The 20236-nt window shown below is 39.7% G+C and overlaps 1 protein-coding gene across 7 annotated transcripts; it reads left to right on the forward strand.

Moving 5' to 3' along the window:
- Positions 1–35: 35 nt before the first annotated feature.
- Positions 36–19985, forward strand: ORC4 (origin recognition complex subunit 4). Of its 7 annotated transcripts, none has more exons than XM_083579628.1 (15): positions 187–340; positions 1528–1609; positions 4323–4392; positions 6093–6169; positions 7610–7700; positions 8778–8853; positions 9784–9869; positions 10643–10691; positions 11487–11638; positions 12285–12458; positions 13758–13844; positions 15785–15893; positions 17312–17407; positions 17496–17563; positions 18019–19985. In XM_083579628.1, the coding sequence occupies exons 3-15, from the start codon at positions 4336–4338 to the stop codon at positions 18199–18201; spliced, it is 1305 nt and encodes a 434-aa protein (XP_083435754.1). In that variant the 5' UTR covers positions 187–340; positions 1528–1609; positions 4323–4335; the 3' UTR covers positions 18202–19985. The 7 variants fall into 7 exon arrangements, with proteins under 7 accessions (XP_083435752.1, XP_083435758.1, XP_083435753.1 ...); XM_083579629.1 differs by lacking the exon at positions 187–340 and adding an exon at positions 351–385; XM_083579626.1 differs by lacking the exons at positions 187–340; positions 1528–1609 and adding an exon at positions 36–171.
- The last annotated feature ends 251 nt before the right edge of the window (positions 19986–20236 follow it).

Raw genomic sequence — 20236 nt, forward strand, 5'->3', positions numbered from 1 at the left:
GGAGACCGGAAATTGCGGGAGGGGAAATCAAGAGGGCAAAGGCGGAAGTAAGCCAATGGGCGGAGGCGAAGAGAATTTGAGTCGGAGAAAGAGACGCAGGAAACCCGTTGACTCGGAGCCGCTGTGCTTGTAAATAGATCGGCGCCCTCACGCGGGGGTCACGTGATAGAGGTGTGCGCTCTCTCGCTCTCGCGCGCGGAGGTTGCCGGGAGGGCACTCATGAGAGCTTGGCGGCGGGAGCTCGGAGTAACGGCGGCGGGCGGGAGCCGAGAGCGAGAGTGACGGCGGGGGGGGGGGGAGAGGCGCTCGCTCGCTCGGGAATTGCCTGTGAGCGTCGCAGGTAACGGTCGGTCCAGGACGTGGTTTTGAGGAGGGTGGGGGGAAGGTGAGCGTGCGGGAGCTGCGTGGAGGAGGGCGGGGCTCAATTTAAATCGCCTCACCTTGGCTTCGGTTTTTTGGGTGGTGGTTTTTTAAAATGGGACGGTGGTTCTGAAGCGGTTCAACGGCTCTTGCACCTGCCCTCTCTCGCCCTATAAGCAGGGAAGGCGTGTTGGGCTGCTCTTTTCCTCAAGGCGAAATAGTAGGGGTGGGGGGCTCTGGTCCCCACCTTTTTTTTTTTAAAAAAAGGAATAAGGATCTGTAGGTGGGTGGTGTCATTAAGCCCAAGGCAGGATATTAGCAGGGGCGGTGGTTAAATATGCACAGGGGGGGGGGGGGAAGAAGCGGCGGGAAGGCTGGACACCCTGGTGGGATTCTGCAGGGACCTAGGCAGGCTAGTCCCGGATAATACTATTTGCAACCCACTTGGTTATAATCTGTTCTTGACTTTGACGACATCATGCCCATGGTGTGATTTGAGTTTAAGCACCTTTTTTTGCATTTACGTGCCAGCCCTGACAAAAGTTACATCAGCCATATACAGGTGAAACTCGAAAAATTAGAATATCGTGGAAAAGTTCATTTATTTCAGTAATTCAACTTAAAAGGTGAAACGAATATATGAGATAGACGCATGACATGGAAAGTGAGATATGTCAAGCCTTTATTTGTTATAATTGTGATGATCATGGCATACAGCTGATGAAAACCCCAAATTAACAGTCTCAGAAAATTAGAATAGTAAATGAAATCAGCAAAACAAGGATTGCAAATAGAGCGATATTGGACCTCTGAGAAGTAGAAGCATGCATATGTACTCAGTACTTGGTTTGGGCCCCTTTTGCATCAATTACTGCCTCAATGTGGCGTGGCATGGATGCTATCAGCCTGTGGCACTGCTGAGGTGTTATGGAAGACCAGGCTGCTTCAACAGCAGCCTTCAGCTCTTCTGCATTGTTTCACCTGTAGCTTCTTCTCCCTACCTCCAAATAGAGAAACTGTTAAGTATTGAGGACAAATATAGGAATTAGAGGCTGGCTGAGTATTGACATACGTAAAGTGTTTGTAGGTGGCATAAATTGCACATGTATTATTTCTGAAGTGTCTTGTCTTTGCTGTATTTGACAGCACATCCTTCTTCCATTTCAGCCCTCGTACTACTTGACATGTCTTGCGTAAATTGCTCCTGCCAAACTTCCAGTTGAAAATTATAGTGTGTGAGCCCCTCAGGGTAGGAATCTGGTTTCTTGTTCTTTGTAAAGTATCATGTCTGTTTGTTTAGAGCATTTGCATGCCCACTTCAACCAAAAAGGGCTCCCAGAATGGCTTCCATAAAATGAATAAAAAGAAGACAGTCACTGCCTAGAGGCTCACAGTCAAAAAACAAATCACACAAGGGACAGAGATGGAAAAGAGAAAGCAAACTCAGGCACCAATTCAAACAGTAGTTCCTACAGTGACTAGCTAGTATAGAAACAGATTGGTTGGCATCAGAGATGTCTGATGGAGTTGGTCTTTCAGCAGAGCTGATGGGATGAGAGCCCTACTTCCCATTTCTCCTTCTGACATAGCCTGATGGAATTGCTACTGCCAGGTGACAGTTGATGGTGCTGTATAAATATAATACTGTGGTGATAAAATTATGAAGTTATAAACAAAGATCAGAAATGGAGGACTGTGGTATATATATGGCCAGCTGGTATGAGATGAGTAAACTGAAGTGGATTGGGTTTAAATGGAGGTCAAAATTGGGTTGGAGACTGCCTACTGTAAAGTCCCCCCTTTTTTTCTAAAAACTGAATGCAAAAGCAGCACTGGAGTAAATTAATCTCTTTATTGTGGCTATCACTACTGCTTTTCAAATACTAGGTTTTTTTCTGAGCTATAGGGGCTTGTCTCTACTTCTGCTTGTCCCACTGCTTTCTGCGTATTGATGTTTGTTCCGATTCAGCAGTAACAGTCAGTTTTCCCCGGGGAAAGCAGTGGGGCAAACAGAAAACTGTACATAGTCTTAATGTCAGCAACCTGTCTTCTGCCTTGGGTTCCATTATGCAAGAAAGGTGGGATATAAATTAATAAAATAATTGGTTTAAAGCATCTGGCTGTGTTTTCTTTTCTGAAAAGTGTTGATTAAAACTAGGTGCATAAGAGTAAGCTGTGGTCTTTTATTGTATTCAGTTAAATAAGGTACTGAAATTTGCACACTTCCTTTCCCAAAATCAGCTTTGAGTCACCGCACATTAGAACCCCTGGAACTGGGAGATGGTCCCATATGACTTGCCCTAGCTGTGACTATGTTCAACCATGGTTTAACATTATGTGAACAAGGTAGCTAATTATATTTTGTCATGTTGTCCACACCAACAAAATGTGGTTAGCAATAATTGTGGTTAGTTTTAAACAAGCCAACTTTAAACTGTGGTTTTTGCAGCTGTACTTTTAAAACCACAACTCTGAGGAAGGTGGCAAGCTATGCTGAATTAGAAGTAACTACACAGGAAGAAAGGTTTGAGCCAAAGGCTAGGCGTGGCTTGTCATGTTATGCTAAACTGTGGTTTGAACATAGCTACTGTGCCCATCCCAAGTTTATTTTTGTTCAAGGTACTGTTCAAGCATGATGATCCTAGGCCAATATATGTAAGTAGGAAGGAAATGGGGGTTTTGCACCCTGGAGTCATATGCACCTGACATAAGCCCATCTCAGTGTTGTATTGAGCCCAAAACTTGTGAAGAGCTTTTTATTCATGATGCACTCAATTATAGGCAAAATAGATATACAGTGGTACCTCGGGATGCGAATGGGATCCGTTCCGGAGCCCCGTTCGCATCCCAAACAGAACGTAAGACGCGACAGCACGTCTGCGCGGGTCGCATTTCACTGCTTCCATGCATGTGCGTGACGTCATTTTGACCATCTGCGCATGTGCAAGTGGCGAAACCCAGAAGTAACACCCTCTGTTACTTTTGGGTCGCCACGGAGCACAACCCGAAAGCGCTCAACCTGAAGCGTATTTATCCCGAGGTATGACTGTAAAGGCTTAGCTTTGGATTACCCCAGATGATATGTACCCAGGAAAGAGATGCTTTAATGTTCTGCCTAGCCCAACATTTTATATTTGCTTGAAATATGTAGTGTGAATGTCGGGGTATATTAATTGGAGCCAAGTCTTGTTTCGGGGTGAAGATCTCACAGTCCCTTATGCATCGTGTGTATTTTCCAAAGAAATGAAATTAATGTCTGAGCATTATACTTCATATCACTTTCACACAGACCATGGTTTGGGCAGATGCTGACATGCATACTCTCTCTTGCTTTCTGAATGGTGACATGCAGTCAGTCAGGTGTTGTGAAGTGAGGCACTGGGTAAGGCTGCATAGCTGCTGCCCTATTTTATTCCCAAAGTGTCTGAACCCTGCTATGATGGGGCCCAGAGATTCTGAGGAAATGAGGATGGCAGTAGCTGTTGTTTTGCCCTGCCCTTCTCCTCAGTGGTGGACTGAGTTCCACCAGCTGCCCCTATTGCTGCTTGCCCAGCCTGTTAAGTTAATTCTGTCAGTGTGGAAAGCAGCACTGAACAGCACTGGACCACTGCAGAGATGATTGGTGGAGCTAAACCTGGCACTGAGAAGAAAAGCACTGGGCAAAGCATCTACACTGTTTTCATTTTTCGGAGATCACTGAGCATCTTATTCAGTGCCCCTTCCAACTTGGCACCAGCCCTGCTTGCAAGAAAATGAAGTTTAAAACTAAACACAATTTTAAGACTTCTTGCAGAGAATAATCTTCCAGTGTCATACATATGATTTGTAGTGGCCCATAGCTTATTTGTGGTCCACAGGTATGCACATTTCAGGCTTCTGTTGAATAAGGAACCATAAAATGATGCAATGCCAGTCTTATGTGTGAGGAAGTTCTGGTGTAACGCGAAATGTTTCTCTTTTAGGGCTTGAATTACAATGAGCAAACGCAAGCTAAAGGAGGATAGCTTTACAAATGGGGAATGCATATCAAAGGTTAGTATAATTGCTTGAATAGGAGAAACAAAGTTATAAATAGGGAGGGTTTGCTGACAAGTATGTATGTCCTACTTGCACATGTTGATTCTTTTGGGACTCATTTATATGTACAAATGATGCATTTGTGGAGAGATGTGGATTCAGTCAGTCTCTCACTCTTTTTAAGTGTGTATAAATCTCTCTCACACAAACTCCTTTGATAAATTCTACCAAAACCCATTCTGTTTACCATCTGATTGGATTTGTAAATGCAGCACCAATGCAGTTGTTTACAGCTGCACAGACGAATCAAGGTCTTCATGTGTAAACCAGCAAGAACACCCTCAATTCTTGTCTGTGTGTCCCTTAATCCAGTAAGGGAATCCATGCGTAGAAGCCCACTTCCACAATTGCATACCTATGACTAGATAATTTCTGGAGTGTATATGTGTTTGTGTGTCACGAACTAATGCTGTGGCTGCTGCTTGTTAATGTTTAGCTGGGGTGGGGTCATAACGCAGTAGGTAGATCACATGATTTGCTCTGTCCACCAAACTTTAGTTCCAAATTTAGTCTCCAGCATCATCAGACAGGACTGGGAAAGATCCTTGTCTGAAACCCCGGAGAGATACTGCCAGTCAGAAAATACATTGCTGAGATAGATAACCAATGGTCTGACTTGGTATATGCCACTTGCAATGTTCCTAAGTAACTGCATCCCTACTATAAAGAATCCTGGAAATTTGTACTATAGCAAGGTGGGGAACACTTTTCAGTCTGAGGGCGAAAGTGGACAGAACAACAATGGAATGCAAGAACTATCAAACTGGTGCTAACACTCCATTTTTGTGTACGGTGATAGAGAGGTTCATGGCAGAGCAACTGCAGGTGTTTCTAGATGAACTGATTATCTAGATCCAGTGCAATCTGGAATCAGTCCTGAGTTTGGGACTGAATCAGCCTTGGTTCCACAAATGGATGGTGCTTTATGAACCATCCTGGACCCTGTGATCATTGAGGCCCTTCTTCAGTCTTCTTACACTGAAGATCTGGAGAGTTCGGTTCCGTTATTAGTTCAGGGTCATGCTCAAAAGTAGCATTGGGAGACTGTTATTTGGGGCCATGGAAGTTACATTATGGAGTCCCCTCAGGTAATATTTTGTTCCCAGTACTGTTTAATATCTATATGAAGCTGTTAAGAATGGTCATTAGGAGTCTAGGGGCAAGGTGTCATCAGTATGCTGATTATATCCATCTCTGTTACATCTGAACTGAGATGTTGTTAAAGACCTGGACTAGTGCCTAGATGCAGTTAGGCCAGTAAGCAGAGTCTGAATCCTAGGATATGGGAGCAAGGCCGTTTGCCTGCCCTGTTTGGACCTGTACTTTATTAATCTTCCTCCCACTAGAAATCAAGCAGGTACCATCCCTTATAAGTTGCAGACACCTGATTAAAACTATTTTATTCCATAAGGCATTTTCACCATGGATGCTTCTTTGATGTTTTAATCTATGATGTTTAATTTATGTTTTATATTCTATGTTTGCATTTTGTAAGCGGTTTTGGGACCCAGAAGGAGAATGGCAAGATATAAATTGTGAAAATAAATCAATAACAAATTTGTAGCTTACTAACTTCCACAGGATAAGAGAAAATTGTTAAATGACAGCTGGTTGTGCTGTGCATATTTGATGTCTCTATAACTCAATATATGCAGGTACAAAGAATATTGCGTGAAAGGTTCTGTCACCAGAGTCAAAATGGGAAGTTGTTTGGAATTGAGCTCCAATACAAGTAAGGAAACGGTGTGTTTATGTTTGTTTCAGATATCCCCTTTACTGGTCTTGTGGACTTTAAACTGCAAGTTTAGTAGATAACAAGATTTCAAAGATTTGTCCCCCAAATACTGGTTTCTTACCCATCCTCAAAGGGACTCTTAAAAGACTAAAACATATTCATAGGGAGGGAGGAAATGTTCCCAGTGGTTCTTATGGCATATCTCAAATGAAAGCTCTGGCTATCACAGTGCCATTGCCCTCCCAGCCTTAATGGATCATTTCACTGAATGTGGTAGAAAAGCAACAGCCATACTCGTCCCAGAATTCTTTTCAGTAACATGGTCTCAAGTCAGCACCATAGCAGCTATTACATTAAGGAGGATGAGGGGTTCTAATCCTAACGCAGCATCACTTGACTTTACACAGGGCTCAAAAAGAAGTGTGTACAGTGGTACCTCGCAAGACGAATGCCTCGCAAGACGAAAGAGTTTTTCGTTTTTTGAGTTGCTTCGCAAGACGATTTTCCCTATGGGCTTGCTTTGCAAGACGAAAACGTCTTGCGAGTTTGTTTCCTTTTTTCTTAAAACCGCTTGAAGAGGTGCAGTTGCGACTGACCGAGCTTCGCAAGACGAAAAACCGCGCAAGACGAAAAGACTCGCAGAACGAATTAATTTCGTCTTGCGAGGCACCACTGTAATCTAGGTCCCCACCAGTAAATAATGTGTGGATGAAGAGAAGACAGCAGAAACTTTTTCATCATTTTAAAAAAATTTTTTTGAATAGTTAATAACCATTAAAATGATATGAAATCAAGTACAGTGGTACCTCGGGTTACAGACGCTTCAGGTTACAGACGCTTCAGGTTATAGACTCCGCTAACCCAGAAATAGTACCTCAGGTTAAGAACTTTGCTTCAGGATGAGAACAGAAATTGTGCGGTGGCAGCATGGCGGTAGCGGGAGGCCCCATTAGCTAAAGTGGTGCTTCAGGTTAAGAACAGTTCCAGGTTAAGAACGGACCTCCAGAACTGATTAAGTTCTTAACCCGAGGTACCACTGTATAAAGCTAGTCAAAATTACCTTAGTTATTAAAATAAGTTTGTACCTAATCTTTTTAACAAGCTTAGAGATATACTTACAGAGCCTATAAATCTAGGGTTAGAATTTGTCAGTAAAGATTTGTTTTTTAATTAACTGTCCTTTTTTTTTCCTTCCAAGAAGAAAGCTAGCTTCTTGAGAATCAGAAAAGCATTTAAATGACAATTGCACAGACAAATGTGTTCTGTTCTATTTCTTCGTGTCATAATGTGTTTTCCGAATGGGTAAAGGGAGGTGGGCTGAAACTTTTTAAAAATAATGTGATTTTGTTTCTCTGAGATGAAATTTGATATCTGAAATTATTCCAGGTCTAAAGTTATTTGTATTCCTCATTCTCTCTCTCCTCAACCTTTACTCAGACAATTACTCGAGCTTCTGAAACGTACTGCTATCAATGGTGAAAGCAACTCTGTACTCATTATTGGACCTCGGGGATCAGGGAAGACTCTGGTAAGATTTAATTCCATTTAGTTTTTATATATTGAGTCCCATGTGGAAAGTTATAACTTAATGTACTGCATGAAAATTATCAGTGAAATTCATTTTCTTATAAATCAAATGCTGGCTTTGTGGTGAGAGGGAAGAAATTTGTTTCATAATGATGTTAAACCGAGTTCACCAGCCTGTGTATTTTTGGTACATAGAATGCGACTCTCAGAGCCTTTAACCTTGCTTTAACTTGTTTAGTTGTGTGCTTTCTTTCAAACCTTTGAGATGCTTTAGCTTCTTAATGTGTTATTTTATTAGAGTTTCTACCTTTTATTCTACATCTTTTATTCTATATTGATCTTTTTAGGTCTCTTGACTAGAAAAATCCTTTCTAAACTTCATAAATAAAACTGTTTTCTAACTAAGCTTTATTTTCTAGTTTTGATAGGATTATATCCTATGGTACCCGTCCAGTAAGGGGAGGCTCTTTGAACAAGTATATTCTCCTCCATCCCTTCCACCTTCTCAGGCTGTTCTGAAGGATCCCCATATCCTCTCGGGATTTGAGGAAGATGCAGGGGGATCAGGATACCATTGGATGCAAATTGCACTCTTCAGCATGCTTCCTGACTAATACCATCTAGGGAATTGATACTTTGAATCCCTTGCTTTTATTTATTATTATATTTATTTGTACCCAATTTTAATGATACAAATCCTTATATGTAAAACCAAAATAAAACAGTGAAGACAATATCAAAACATACTTGTCAGGATCTTTCCCACAAGGCACTTACTGGTAGATAGCCCTGTTGTGTGAAGGCACAGGCCACCTGGAATAGGAGCAAATCTCTACTATTTTTCCTCTGTCGTACCATTGTTTTTTTCATTTGTTGCAATTATGAAATAACTTTTAAAAACTGCAACAAATGTTACATTCCACTTGATGCATTTAAAAGATTGTGGTTTTAACATGTTCTTTATTGCTATTACAATAGTATAAGTCATGCCCATAAAAACTTGTTTCAGTTTTAAATCATGATACTATGTAGTAAGCATATGGCATAATAATTTATGTTTTGTTTTATTTCTTCCTAGTTAACATGCCATGTCTTAAAGAAGCTCATGGAAGTAAAGGAAGTAAGAGAAAACATCTTACAAGTTCATTTAAATGGTATGTAATTTGGTCACATCAGCTGAATTTCCTTGAAGATAGTGCTAATTGAGCCTAGTAATTTTGTACTGATCTATTTCAATTAACAATTGCAAGGAATTGTACTTACTGTAGCCATAGTATCTACTTGCAGCAGAGATAGAATTGTACATAAAAGCTCTATAAAAAGCTGTGTTAACATAAAAGCCATGTTAACATATGATAGCTTTATGAAAACCAAGTATATAGCCTCATGTGAGCAGACATCCACATGTGCAATGGAATTTCTATTATCCACCTTGCATCCCTGTTGCAAGTCTGCTCCAGATGATCCCCTAACCACCCAGGGTAGATTGCCAGGAGCAGGCTACAGAGGGAGGAGAGAAAAGGAAAGTAATGGTGCATAAGAGGAAGTTCATCCTGTTCACACATGGAAGTTGGATACCACCATATATTATCAGTTTTAACAGTGGGTTGCTTTAAAGGGTTGAGAATATGCCATGTGATCAAGATTCAACAACTTACTGTTTAGCACAAACCATAGTTTGTTGTCAATCTGAACAGGCAAACAGGTTTGCACTTTCCTTCCAAGAATTGCAAACCCTGCCATAGTCTGTAGGTCTTGTTCAAGGGGCATCTAGACAGGATTTGAATGTGTGAGGTGAAGGAGTTGGAGAAGGGAGTATGCAAGCTCAATGCTCACTCATATAATACCAAACAAGGCTTTGTTGCACTTGAACTGGCTAGCTTTCATCGTTCTGAAACTAAGGACCCAATGCATCTTTGAGAAGAATGAGCATGTGAGCCTTGGATACTTAATGACATTTCTAAAATTTGCTTTTGATGCTAGTATTTGTTGAAATATAAAATGCATTTTTTTCCTGTCTTTCTAGTGGGGTTTATAGAATATCCAAATCTAGAATATTACATGTATTTGCAATTGTCTTCTAGGGTTATTACAGACCAATGATAAAATTGCTCTTAAGGAGATTACAAGACAACTAAATCTAGAAAATGTGGCTGGAGATAAAGTTTTTGTAAGTAAAACATTTAGATGTACTTAAAATATATAGTCCACATTGTTGTACTCTTTCAACTTGTAACTATATCCATATGCTGCAAAATCATAAAACCGTGTAAGGGGCATTGCAAACGCAACTAAAAATCCTTTTTAGATTTCTTAGACTGCAACACAACCAGCTGGGTTATTATTATTTAATTGTTTATTGTTATGCTCCCACTTACCTGAAGGCAGAAAAAATGTCATCATTCCTATGTTGTCCCTCCCCTTTAGTGACATTTTTTTCCTGTCCTTGCTTGAAGCAGGTCTTTATATTATAATTAATATGCCACCCAGCTGACTGAGTTGCCCCACTCTGGATGGTTCCCAACAAAATAATAAAAGCACTATAAAACAGCCATTAAAAACTTCCCTGTAGAGGGCTGCCTTCATGTGTCTTCTAAAAGTCATATAGTTATTTATCTGTTTATCCCCTGCAGCTGATTAGTCCGCTCTGATTACACTTTGTAGAAGCTGTTGCATTTTTTTTTTTTGGCAATAGCATACAGTTCTACAAAATACAATGGATGGGATTCTGGGGGTATTGTTCTGGGGGTCCCCCTGCCCCACCAAAGAAAAGCCAATTTCACGTGGTACAGTGGTGGTGAGAAGAGAGGGGGAAGCCCTGCTACACAAATGGGAATGTTGGTGCATGGGTTCTGCTGGGTTCATTTAGTGAATCCTGCTACATGTTTTTATTTTAAAGCTTAATATCTACCAGATAATCATTCAGATGTTGTTATCTTTTAGGGTAGTTTTGCAGAAAACCTCACGTTTCTTCTTGAAGCATTAAAGAGAGGTAAACATATTTTCTTGGTGATTAATAACACGTTATTGGGGGTTAATGACAAACACTATGATCTACTCCATCTAGATTACTAACTAGTATCCATTAGCATTTCTAGAATCCCTGTTTTAAAGCAGCTGCGCTGGTTGGCAGTTTGTTTGCAGGCTCAGTTCAAGCTGCACACTTTGGTATTTAAAGCTCTAAGCAACTTAGGCCCCAAATATCTGACAGCCTGACTCCTTCTGTACTGTCTCCTTCTCTCAGACCATTAAGATCAGCAGAGGAGCCCCTCTTGGTATTTCTGTGTCCCACAGAAGTTTGTGATTGGCCACTAGGGAGTGAGTATTCTCTGGTAGCCGCTAAATTATGGAATTCTCTCCCCCTTGAGGTGCATCTATCATCCTTGTGGTACAGTTTTCACCGTATGCTGAAGACGTGCCTCTTTACCCTGATCTTTGTAACTTTATTCTCTGTTTTTTATATTGTAGTTCGGTTGTTGCATTGATTATTAGTACCATTCTATTTTAAATTGTATCCTTGTTTTGTTACAACCCTCCCTGGGACCTTATGGTGAAGGGTGGGTAAGAAAATCTGTAACTTAAATACTGCAGTAAAGGAACTAAAGTGAAATGTTTGGTGGCTTTGCCGTCTTACAACGAATTGGAAGTTCTTGCCAAATTGCAAGTTATGTTACAGTTCTTTCAGTTGCTTGCAAAGAGATTACCTGTTGAGCTAGTGGAAGTCTTTGTGTAGAACCACTTAGTTGAATTGGGTCCCTAATATTTACCCGTTTGTTTTATGTGTTAGGTGACCGTGCTCACAGTTGCCCGGTGCTGTTCATCCTAGATGAGTTTGATCTGTTTGTTCATCATAAGAACCAGACGTTGCTGTATAACCTCTTTGATGTGTCCCAGTCAGCACAGACACCTATAGCTGTTGTTGGTCTGACTTGTAGACTGGTAAAATGAATTTACTTTTCTCTTAATATATGTCGCCACCAGTGCATGCAAATTCAGATGATGACTAGTAAAGATGCTTCTCTTTAATTGGCTAGAGACCCTGTGCAGAGAAAAGTAAGAGACTTTTAGGGATTGTGAATCATTTTCATTATTAAATAAAGAATGCTACTTTAACCACACTTAGTAGAACTTCCTGTGTGTGCTACTGGAGTTGAAATAGCTTAGTCAGTTGAAAAGATTCTGTTCTTCTAATGAGGTTTGATTGAGAAATCTTAACATGAAATACCTGTTCAAATAATCATTTTTAATAGATAATACAATTCAGATAAAAATAATTTAAATAAGTTGCCAACACTGGTATGCCTAATAAACTGAAAACTAACCTAGATATTTGATAGTAACTGCGATCTCTAGAATTTTCTGTGGCAAGCATTTAACCTATGTATACAGAATTTCAGATAAACTGTTTTATAACGTATGTATTGGAGTTGTCATTCTGCAGAGCTGGCAAATGCTCAAGCATAATTCTGATGTCAGTTTGCATCCTTAAAAAGTAAAAAAAAAAAGGGTAAACAAGTTATCTAGCAATTGATATGTTTTCTTGTCGATTTCTTATGTTTTTGTTCTGTGTGCAATTTTTCACTAGGACATTCTTGAACTCATGGAGAAGAGAGTGAAGTCAAGATTTTCACACCGGCAAATATACTTAATGAATTCATTTGATTTTAAAAAATATCTGAATATTTGTAAAGAACAGTTATCCCTGCCTGCAGAATTTCCAGAAAAGTCCTTTATTCAGAAATGGAATAAGAACGTACAGGTGATTGAAATAATAGTAATAATCAGTCAATTGAAATTTCTTGCTGAAGATCTTCAAACTGCTGGATAACAGCGCTTATACAGCTTAAAAAGAAATGCATTGGAATGTACTTATTCCAGTAGAAATTAGGATCCAAGTTATTGTGTCTGTTAGTGCACAGACGTCCACTTGTGAAATGGAAATTTCCCCTCCTCTTCCTTGCAAATTCCCCTTTGGTGACCTCAAAATCAGCTCTGGATGGTTTGGGGACTCCTGGAGCAGCTTTTGGAGTTGCATGGGAGGAGAGGAAAGGAAAGTATTGTTGTGTGAGCAGAGTTCTGTGTACAAGCCATAATTTCTAATTTTAAAAGGAGTAGAAAAATTGCATATCAAGTATTACTTGAAGGTATTTTATTGCTTCCCTACATTCTGTTTTCAAAACCAGGCACCATGTACATCTAACACTGGTATCTGCCTCTGTAATTAAAAATTAGTTTGAAAATTGCAATACTAGATTACAATCTAGCTTTGTGAGTTTGATGGACTTCCATTTCATGCAGCTCAGTGTGGTGCCTTCCATACTTCTAGATGTGTATCTGAAGAAGTGTGCACTCACACGAAAGCTTTTGCCAAGAACAAACTTAGTTGGTCTCTAAGGTTCTACTAGACAATTTTTTTATTTTTTTTATACAGTATATTTAGATTGTAGAGTGAAGATCTCAAACACTGTTATGAAGAGCAACTATGGTAAAATTACTGTATTTATCACATTTTTAATACAAGACCCCTTTCAAACAGGTACATATAAATCCCCCAAAGTGAGGTAAATTAGTACATAATGACATCATCCTATAAACTGAGTTTTACTAAAGTTTCAGCTGGGCAGAAAAAAACAGTTTTTATTAGTATTTTAGTTCTTGCTTTGAAAGGTGATTGAGAGCAAAGTTTTCATCCTACTGGTCCAATCCAGATAACTATTGTTCTGGTCATTGGCCATGACAAATCTAAATAAATATAAGCAAAATAAGTACAAGCCAAAGTGATGACGCACCGCAAATAATAGTCTCTATTTAGATCTCTTTGTCTCCCTTACAGTTCACTGCCGTATGGTCCAGCGTCGTCTTTCTGATCTTTTTGTTAAAACCAACCACATGGTTTGCTTTTGATAAATTATAACAGATTATATGTTTGTGATCTTCCCTGAATCACTTTGTGTTATTTTATCAACTGTGTTATCCTACCACCTGTATAAAAATGTTTTAGGTGAATTAAGATGAGTAGATTGCTTAAAAATTACTGATTTTGAAAATAATGTTTTAGTCTCTCTTAGAAGACCAAAAGGTGCAAGATGTACTGCAAAATCAATTCCATTATAGTAAAGACCTGCGGTCTCTCTTCATGTTGTTGGTAAGATCTTGGCATGTTTATTTCTGACTCACATTTTACTGCTGTTCATGGAAATAAACTGATACTTCTAGTTACGAATGGAGTTAATGCAACTACTATATAAAAGAAAACTAATATGGAAAGGAATATGTTTTGATACAGCATGTTGGCTTAGCCCTTTTCTAGTGGTAAATGTTTTTCTGAGGATGGGATCCAGAGTTCACTCTTGCCATCAGCAGTATTCCCTGAGCAGAGTTCCACTCAGGAGATGCACTTAAGGGCAGAAGGTGATTACCCCTCCTTTAGCTCATAGCAGCACTTTCCTGTGGAGCAGTGTGGAAAGTCTGTGCCTTTTAAGTTCTAATAAAATTCTGCAAGTCCAACTGCAGTGATGTACTTGTGAGTCAAACCACTTCAAGATTTTGATGGCAATAAATACAGAGAAGTCTTAAAATAATGTGCAGTTCTATTTGCTAATGATCACAGCCATTGCTTGTGCAGTGCAAGGCTCCCTGTTGACTCTCATGACATTTATTATGTTTGGTGTGTCTTACTGTCTTAAGAGACCCCTCCAGACCACTGGAAGGACCTGTATACAGTTAGGAATGTTAAATATTTCCCCTTTATTCTGTTTTATGTATTCTGACTGCAGGATTTGGGTTCAGAAACTGTGTAGAGAAACAAATTTATTAAGGTTCTGTCTCTGGCCTGGTTTGAATATAACATTCCAGGCTCTATAAACCATTTCTTAGGAGGCCAGGGACCCATGTCATGCCCTCATGCTTGTCTCTTGCCCCTCCTCTCTGCCTGCATACTAGCTTTAGTGAGGATATATTGGTTTCTTCTAAACAAGAAATATTAAGTCTGTAAGAGAAATTCTGCTTTAAAACTGGATTTACTTTTTGGTGTGGGCAGTATCCAAAGTGGATTAGCTCCTGCTTGCTCGTCAGGCATAGAATCGTGTGACTTGGCTTTTTGTACTATTCCCTCTCCAAAGGAATTCTTCTCCATTTCTTCCCTACCTTTCAAAAGGAGCAATTGCGGCATCCCTTTCTCCAAAGGAAACCCCTGCCCCAAGACCACTACTTTGCTTTCCTCAGGGAAGTTTCTATTGTGGGGAGAGCTCTATTGCATGTTCCTTCATCATGGTACAGTGACTTCACCCACTGAAGGTCTTGCATAGCTTTTACATATTCTGCCTTAGATATCGTCAACACTACATAAGTCATGGAGTGTTGGTACTGTGCAAGTTTTTTCTGGTTGGTGTGTGGAAGTATTCAAGACCATACCTTTACTAAGATGTGCATATTTTCAACAAGGAGCCCTCACCCTTATGGGTGGCCATCACCTTGTTCAGAATTGCACCGCAAGAGGTCTTCACCTCTTCAATTCCTCCATCACAACCCACTATTCCCTTAACTTCCTTCTATAACCGTATTTTTCTGCTACAGTATTGGCCGTGGCCTCAAACTTGGGAAGGACTTTCAGAGAGGGCATAGTGCCAAAAAGCCCAGTCACATGATTTTCTGCCTACTTTCAAAATAGGAGTTCACAGATCAACCAGAAAGAACCTTCACTTGTAAGTACCAATTTTCCAATCTCCACGCTGCAAACATTAATTTTTTTAAGAGTAGTCCTCTTTATAATGCAGCCGAATTGGACTTAAATCCATCTAAGTTGTTCTTGGTCTGATGAAACATTGTATTACATTTTCTGATTGCCTCCTGAGCATTGTGTGTTGCTTCCAAAATTACTTCTATTTCAAAGAGTAAAATAAGTAGGTGTAAAATTATCAAAGATCCTAAAAATGGATATTGCAATCAATATATAGCACTGTTGGATGGATTCTGCAGTAATACTCTCAGTTGAATGTTACAAACTGTTTTGTATTGTAAATAACTATAGATGCTTTTATAATGATTTTAAGTCATTAAATATTTAAATTATTATTTTGTCTTCAGATGCTTGCTTCAAGTAGTATAACTGTGTCTCACCCGTATATCAATGCATCAGACCTTCTTGAAGCAGGCAAACACTGCAGAATGGACTCTAAAGCAAATATTGTACATGGTAAGATGACAGTGTGTACTTACCATCTTAAACTATGGGAGCAAGTTCTGAAATGCACTTTATGTGCTTTCTTTGTTTCATTTGGATCATCACGCCGCAAATAATGCTTTGAAACATGCTCTGCAATTGGGTGTTTCTCCCTCTCCTCACTTGCTCTTCATCCTTTGTGGATCTCCAGATTCTCAGGGAAGACTGAAGTGGGCACTAAATGCACGATTTGTTGAGGCTAGTCTTGACACTGCCACACAGCATCAGACATGTCTCAGTGGTAGATCATAAATATTGGGGAGATGGAATAAGGCAACGGTTTAAGTATGCTGTCACCAGTGAGTTTATGGCTTTATGTTTAATAATAGTAAGACCTCAGGAGAGTGCAGGCAACCTGTGCAGCTCCTGCAACACAGGTGTTATACCGGATGTGGGTGCCAGTGGCCAGTAGCAACTGGGTTGCAAAATTCAGCACCAACTGCAGCTTCCAAATCAGCCTCCGTGGTCACGCGACATAGAATGCATTACAGTGCTCGATCTTTCAGGTTACCACTGCTTCAGCCACCATAGTCAAGCTATCCCAATCCAGGAATGGCTGCAGCAGATGTTGGTAAAAGGCTTTCTGAGCCATGAAAGTAACCTGTGCCTCAAGCAATAAGCCTAGATCCAGAGTGACCCCTCCCCACAAAAAAGACTGCATAGCTGCTCCTTTAGAAGGGAGTGCAGGCTGCTGACAGCTCCACACAATGGAACCACTCAACCATAGTGCTTCTGTTTTGCTAGAATTTAAGCTCAGTTTATTGGCCCTCATCAAACCCACACTGCACCCAGGAAGTGGTCCAGAATTTGCATAGCCTCAGCTGTAGGCTATTAGTCAGAAGTCTCTGAACCATCTGGGAAAGCTTCGCTGGCCAACAACTACAGGATACAGTGGTACCTTGGGTTAAGAACTTAATTCGTTCTGGAGGCCCGTTCTTAACCTGAAATCATTCTTAACCTGAAGCACCACTTTAGCTAATGGGGCCTCCTGCTGCCGCCGGAGCACAATTTCTGTTCTCATCCTGAAGCAAAGTTCTTAACCCGAGGTGCTATTTCTAGGTTAGCGGAGTCTGTAACCTGAAGCGCCTGTAACCTGAAGCATATGTAACCCGAGGTACCACTGTACAACGTACCCAGAGAGTGGGGCAGGTCCTACCCAACAGGTTGTCACCTTGGGGTAAAACCATGTTAGGCTTAGGTTTATAATTGACCAAGTAGACTTCCTTTCCTTTGTTTGATTTTTGAAATTTAAAGTTAGCTGTCCTTTTGAAAGCTTGAAGGAAGAAATAATAAAAATAGTTTCAAATAGCTGTTAACATTTTAGATTAGGCATTTAAAAAGCTATACTGCCATGAAAATCGCTAATAAGAATTGTCTTCTTTCTCTAATAGGTCTGTCTGTGTTGGAACTCTGCCTCATAATAGCCATGAAACATTTAAATGATACTTATGGAGGAGAACCGTTTAATTTTCAGATGGTTTATAATGGTAAGGTGACATCAGATTCGTTACAAAATGTGTAGTTTATTACCTCTAAAACAAAAGTGTAATATAATTTGTATTTGTTTTGATGTAGAGTACCAGAGGTTTGTACAGAGGAAGGCACACACAGTGTACAGTTTTGAGAAACCTGTTGTTATGAAGGTATGTACTTTACTACACTCTTCTGAAAGCTTCTGTTTTATTGTCACAGGGGACAAATAGTTTGAAATAAGATTGATAGAAGAACTGGAACTGTAAGATTTAGCTCCCATTTTTTTAAAAAAAGATAATTCTAAAATGTTTTAGGGTTGTATGCTTTACATAGGTGTCATTGTCTATCTTTCATTATTGTATTTGGTACTCTGCTGCCCTCTAGTGAACATTGTATGCATACGTGTAGCTTTTATGCTGCAAATGAGGTTTTTGTGTGATGGAGATGCTGTTTTAGAAAATGAAACTAAACAGCCTAAAATAGAGGCAAGATTTTGCTGCATCTTAATTCTTATTCAGTAGCAAACTCTAATCTAAAATATCTGTAACTGCAAATTATGTTGAATTTATCTGTGGATGATAGGAAAAGATTCTAATGATGATTTGTTTGGCTTTTTTATTTTTAGGCTTATGAACACTTGCTGCATCTTGAATTGATAAAGCCTGTAGAAGGACCATCTATGTGCACACAGAGAGAATACTTGCTAATGAATCTTCTTTTGGACAACAACCAAATTATGGATGCTCTGCAGGTTTACCCAAATTGCCCAACTGATGTAAAGCAATGGGCTACATCTTCAGTAAATTGATTGTGGATTTGAAATATTTGATGAGATTCTGGAAAGTGGTACTTGGTTACAAATAAACCAGACGAAAAATCGGTGTTATCTATTGAAAGATGACCTTTAAAAATGTTCTTCAACAGCCCAATGTACTTGATTAAAAAGTGTATCCCTCTTTTCTTTGGTTTATTTGTTAATATTTCCAAAGAAGTGGATTTTGATCTGCAACAGAAATCCAGTTTTCTGGGTGATACCCAGATTGGAGTGAATTCATTTGCTTGAGCATGACTGAGTCTGTTGCAGTGGATCTACGCTGTGTATGACTAGCGTTGCATACAGTCTGGTGTTTACATTTGTCTAATAAGTGAATAAAGGAAAATGTTGCTATTTTATTACAGCTGGGGAAAGTATTCTGTTTGTGTCAGTCTCTCTTCTGGTAGTTTACCAGTTGTGTTTAGTTAAACTCTTATACTTAAATTTTTCTTAAGTCTTCAGGAAGCTGATGGCAAATTATTTTGGATGCTGTAATAGTTAATACAGAGAAGACAGTTCTATTAAAGTCCTGATCAAAATTGTAGGACAACTGTTTGAGAATAGGTAACTTGGGCTAACTGCCTGGCTGGCTTTGCTTTTCCTTCTTGTGTAGGTATTTTCCATCTTACCACCTAGCAGTATTGGGGACTGTAATTAGCAAAAAACAACAACACAACAATGTAAATACGTATATGTGAATATATATGTGAACCCGTGGGGCAATTTAAATTGGAAGTTTAGAATGGGGCAGTGATGGAGTGTGGAGCTTCAGTCTTCATGGAAGGCAGCTCCTAACCTACACTACTCAGAGAAAGAGAAGTCAGCTTTAATAATAGTCTTGAATATCCCCACAAACTGCTTTCTTTATACTCAAGGAGCCTTGTTTCAAAGCCTTTGGGCTACACTGTTGCATAGCTAAATGGGGGCTGTTAGCAGTTGTAGTTCAGCAACACACCTGTGTATCACCTCTGGCCATTGGCTGTGTCCACAGGACCCAAGGTTCCTCATTCCAGCTGTACAGGGTCAGTTGCTCATGTGGTTATTTTCATAAAGTTTGGGGAGTGTTTCTAGCTCCTGGTTTGAAGGTTACTTCTCCAGTGGGGGCCCTCTAGATGATGATGTACTCTTTAACATCCCCAAGCAGAATTGCCAGGAATGATGGTAATTGTGTAGTTCAACAGCACTTGGGGGAATCGGGCTGGAGAAGGCTGCCTGCTTTAGTATGAGGAAACATTGTGCTGTGCTGCACTTGTAAAATGTTTTTCTAAAAAAAATACTGATTCTTAGCCTTGCCTTCCCTCAAACCCAGCTGTCTGCCTTTTGTTCTCTTGTCCTTATCACTTCTCATCTGATGTAGGACCTCTCTGTAGCCTTTACTGCTATATTAAACTTTAATTCCTAGAAATTTCAAGAGCAGCAGATAACTCATGATTCTTTGGAGCTAGTTTTTACTGTTGGATCTATATTATCAAAGCAGCTACTGGGCATTGGTATGTTTGTGCGAATTTAACTTGATTGTCTTGTTAGTACTTATTTCTAAACTACCTCATGTGTCTTTGCCATTTATGCACGCTCTATTTTCTTCTGTAGCTTCTTTTAAAATTCTGAAATAGCTACACACCCATACAGTAATCTTAAATTTGAATGGAGAGTAAATAAGGGGGGGCGGAGAGGGAAAAAACTGGATTTGTATTTTCAACTGTTTGATTGGATACAATATGTTATCAGCGCACCTTTTTGCACACAGTCATGGTAAACTATAAACTGCTGTTAAATAATGTATGGCATTTATTTTCTTTAGGAGATAGGGCCAGAGCATGCACACAATAGACTTCAGAAATGAGGAAATGTCATTCTCAGTTGACTGTATTTTATCAGGCTATTGTAAAACTGTATGTGGATATTTGGCTTATTCGGCAGTACAAAACCACTTGATGAAAACGAGTTGTATAAGTAGATTTAAAATTGTGGCCCATTATGCACCAGAAAGAACTGTTTTGTGTCAGTAATATTTATGGCTATTTATGAC

This window comes from Podarcis filfolensis (assembly GCF_964270895.1).
Source record: "Podarcis filfolensis genome assembly, chromosome: 1".
Classification (NCBI taxonomy): domain Eukaryota; kingdom Metazoa; phylum Chordata; class Lepidosauria; order Squamata; family Lacertidae; genus Podarcis; species Podarcis filfolensis.

Excerpts from the sequence above, each read along its gene's own strand:
- ORC4 (XM_083579626.1), top strand. The coding sequence starts at position 4,336 with ATGAGCAAACGCAAGCTAAAGGAGGATAGCTTTACAAATGGGGAATGC. Across the intron at positions 6,170-7,609 it reads GGAATTGAGCTCCAATACAA|ACAATTACTCGAGCTTCTGA; the intron begins GTAAGGAAACGG and ends ACCTTTACTCAG. Across the intron at positions 17,408-17,495 it reads TTTTCAGATGGTTTATAATG|AGTACCAGAGGTTTGTACAG; the intron begins GTAAGGTGACAT and ends GTTTTGATGTAG.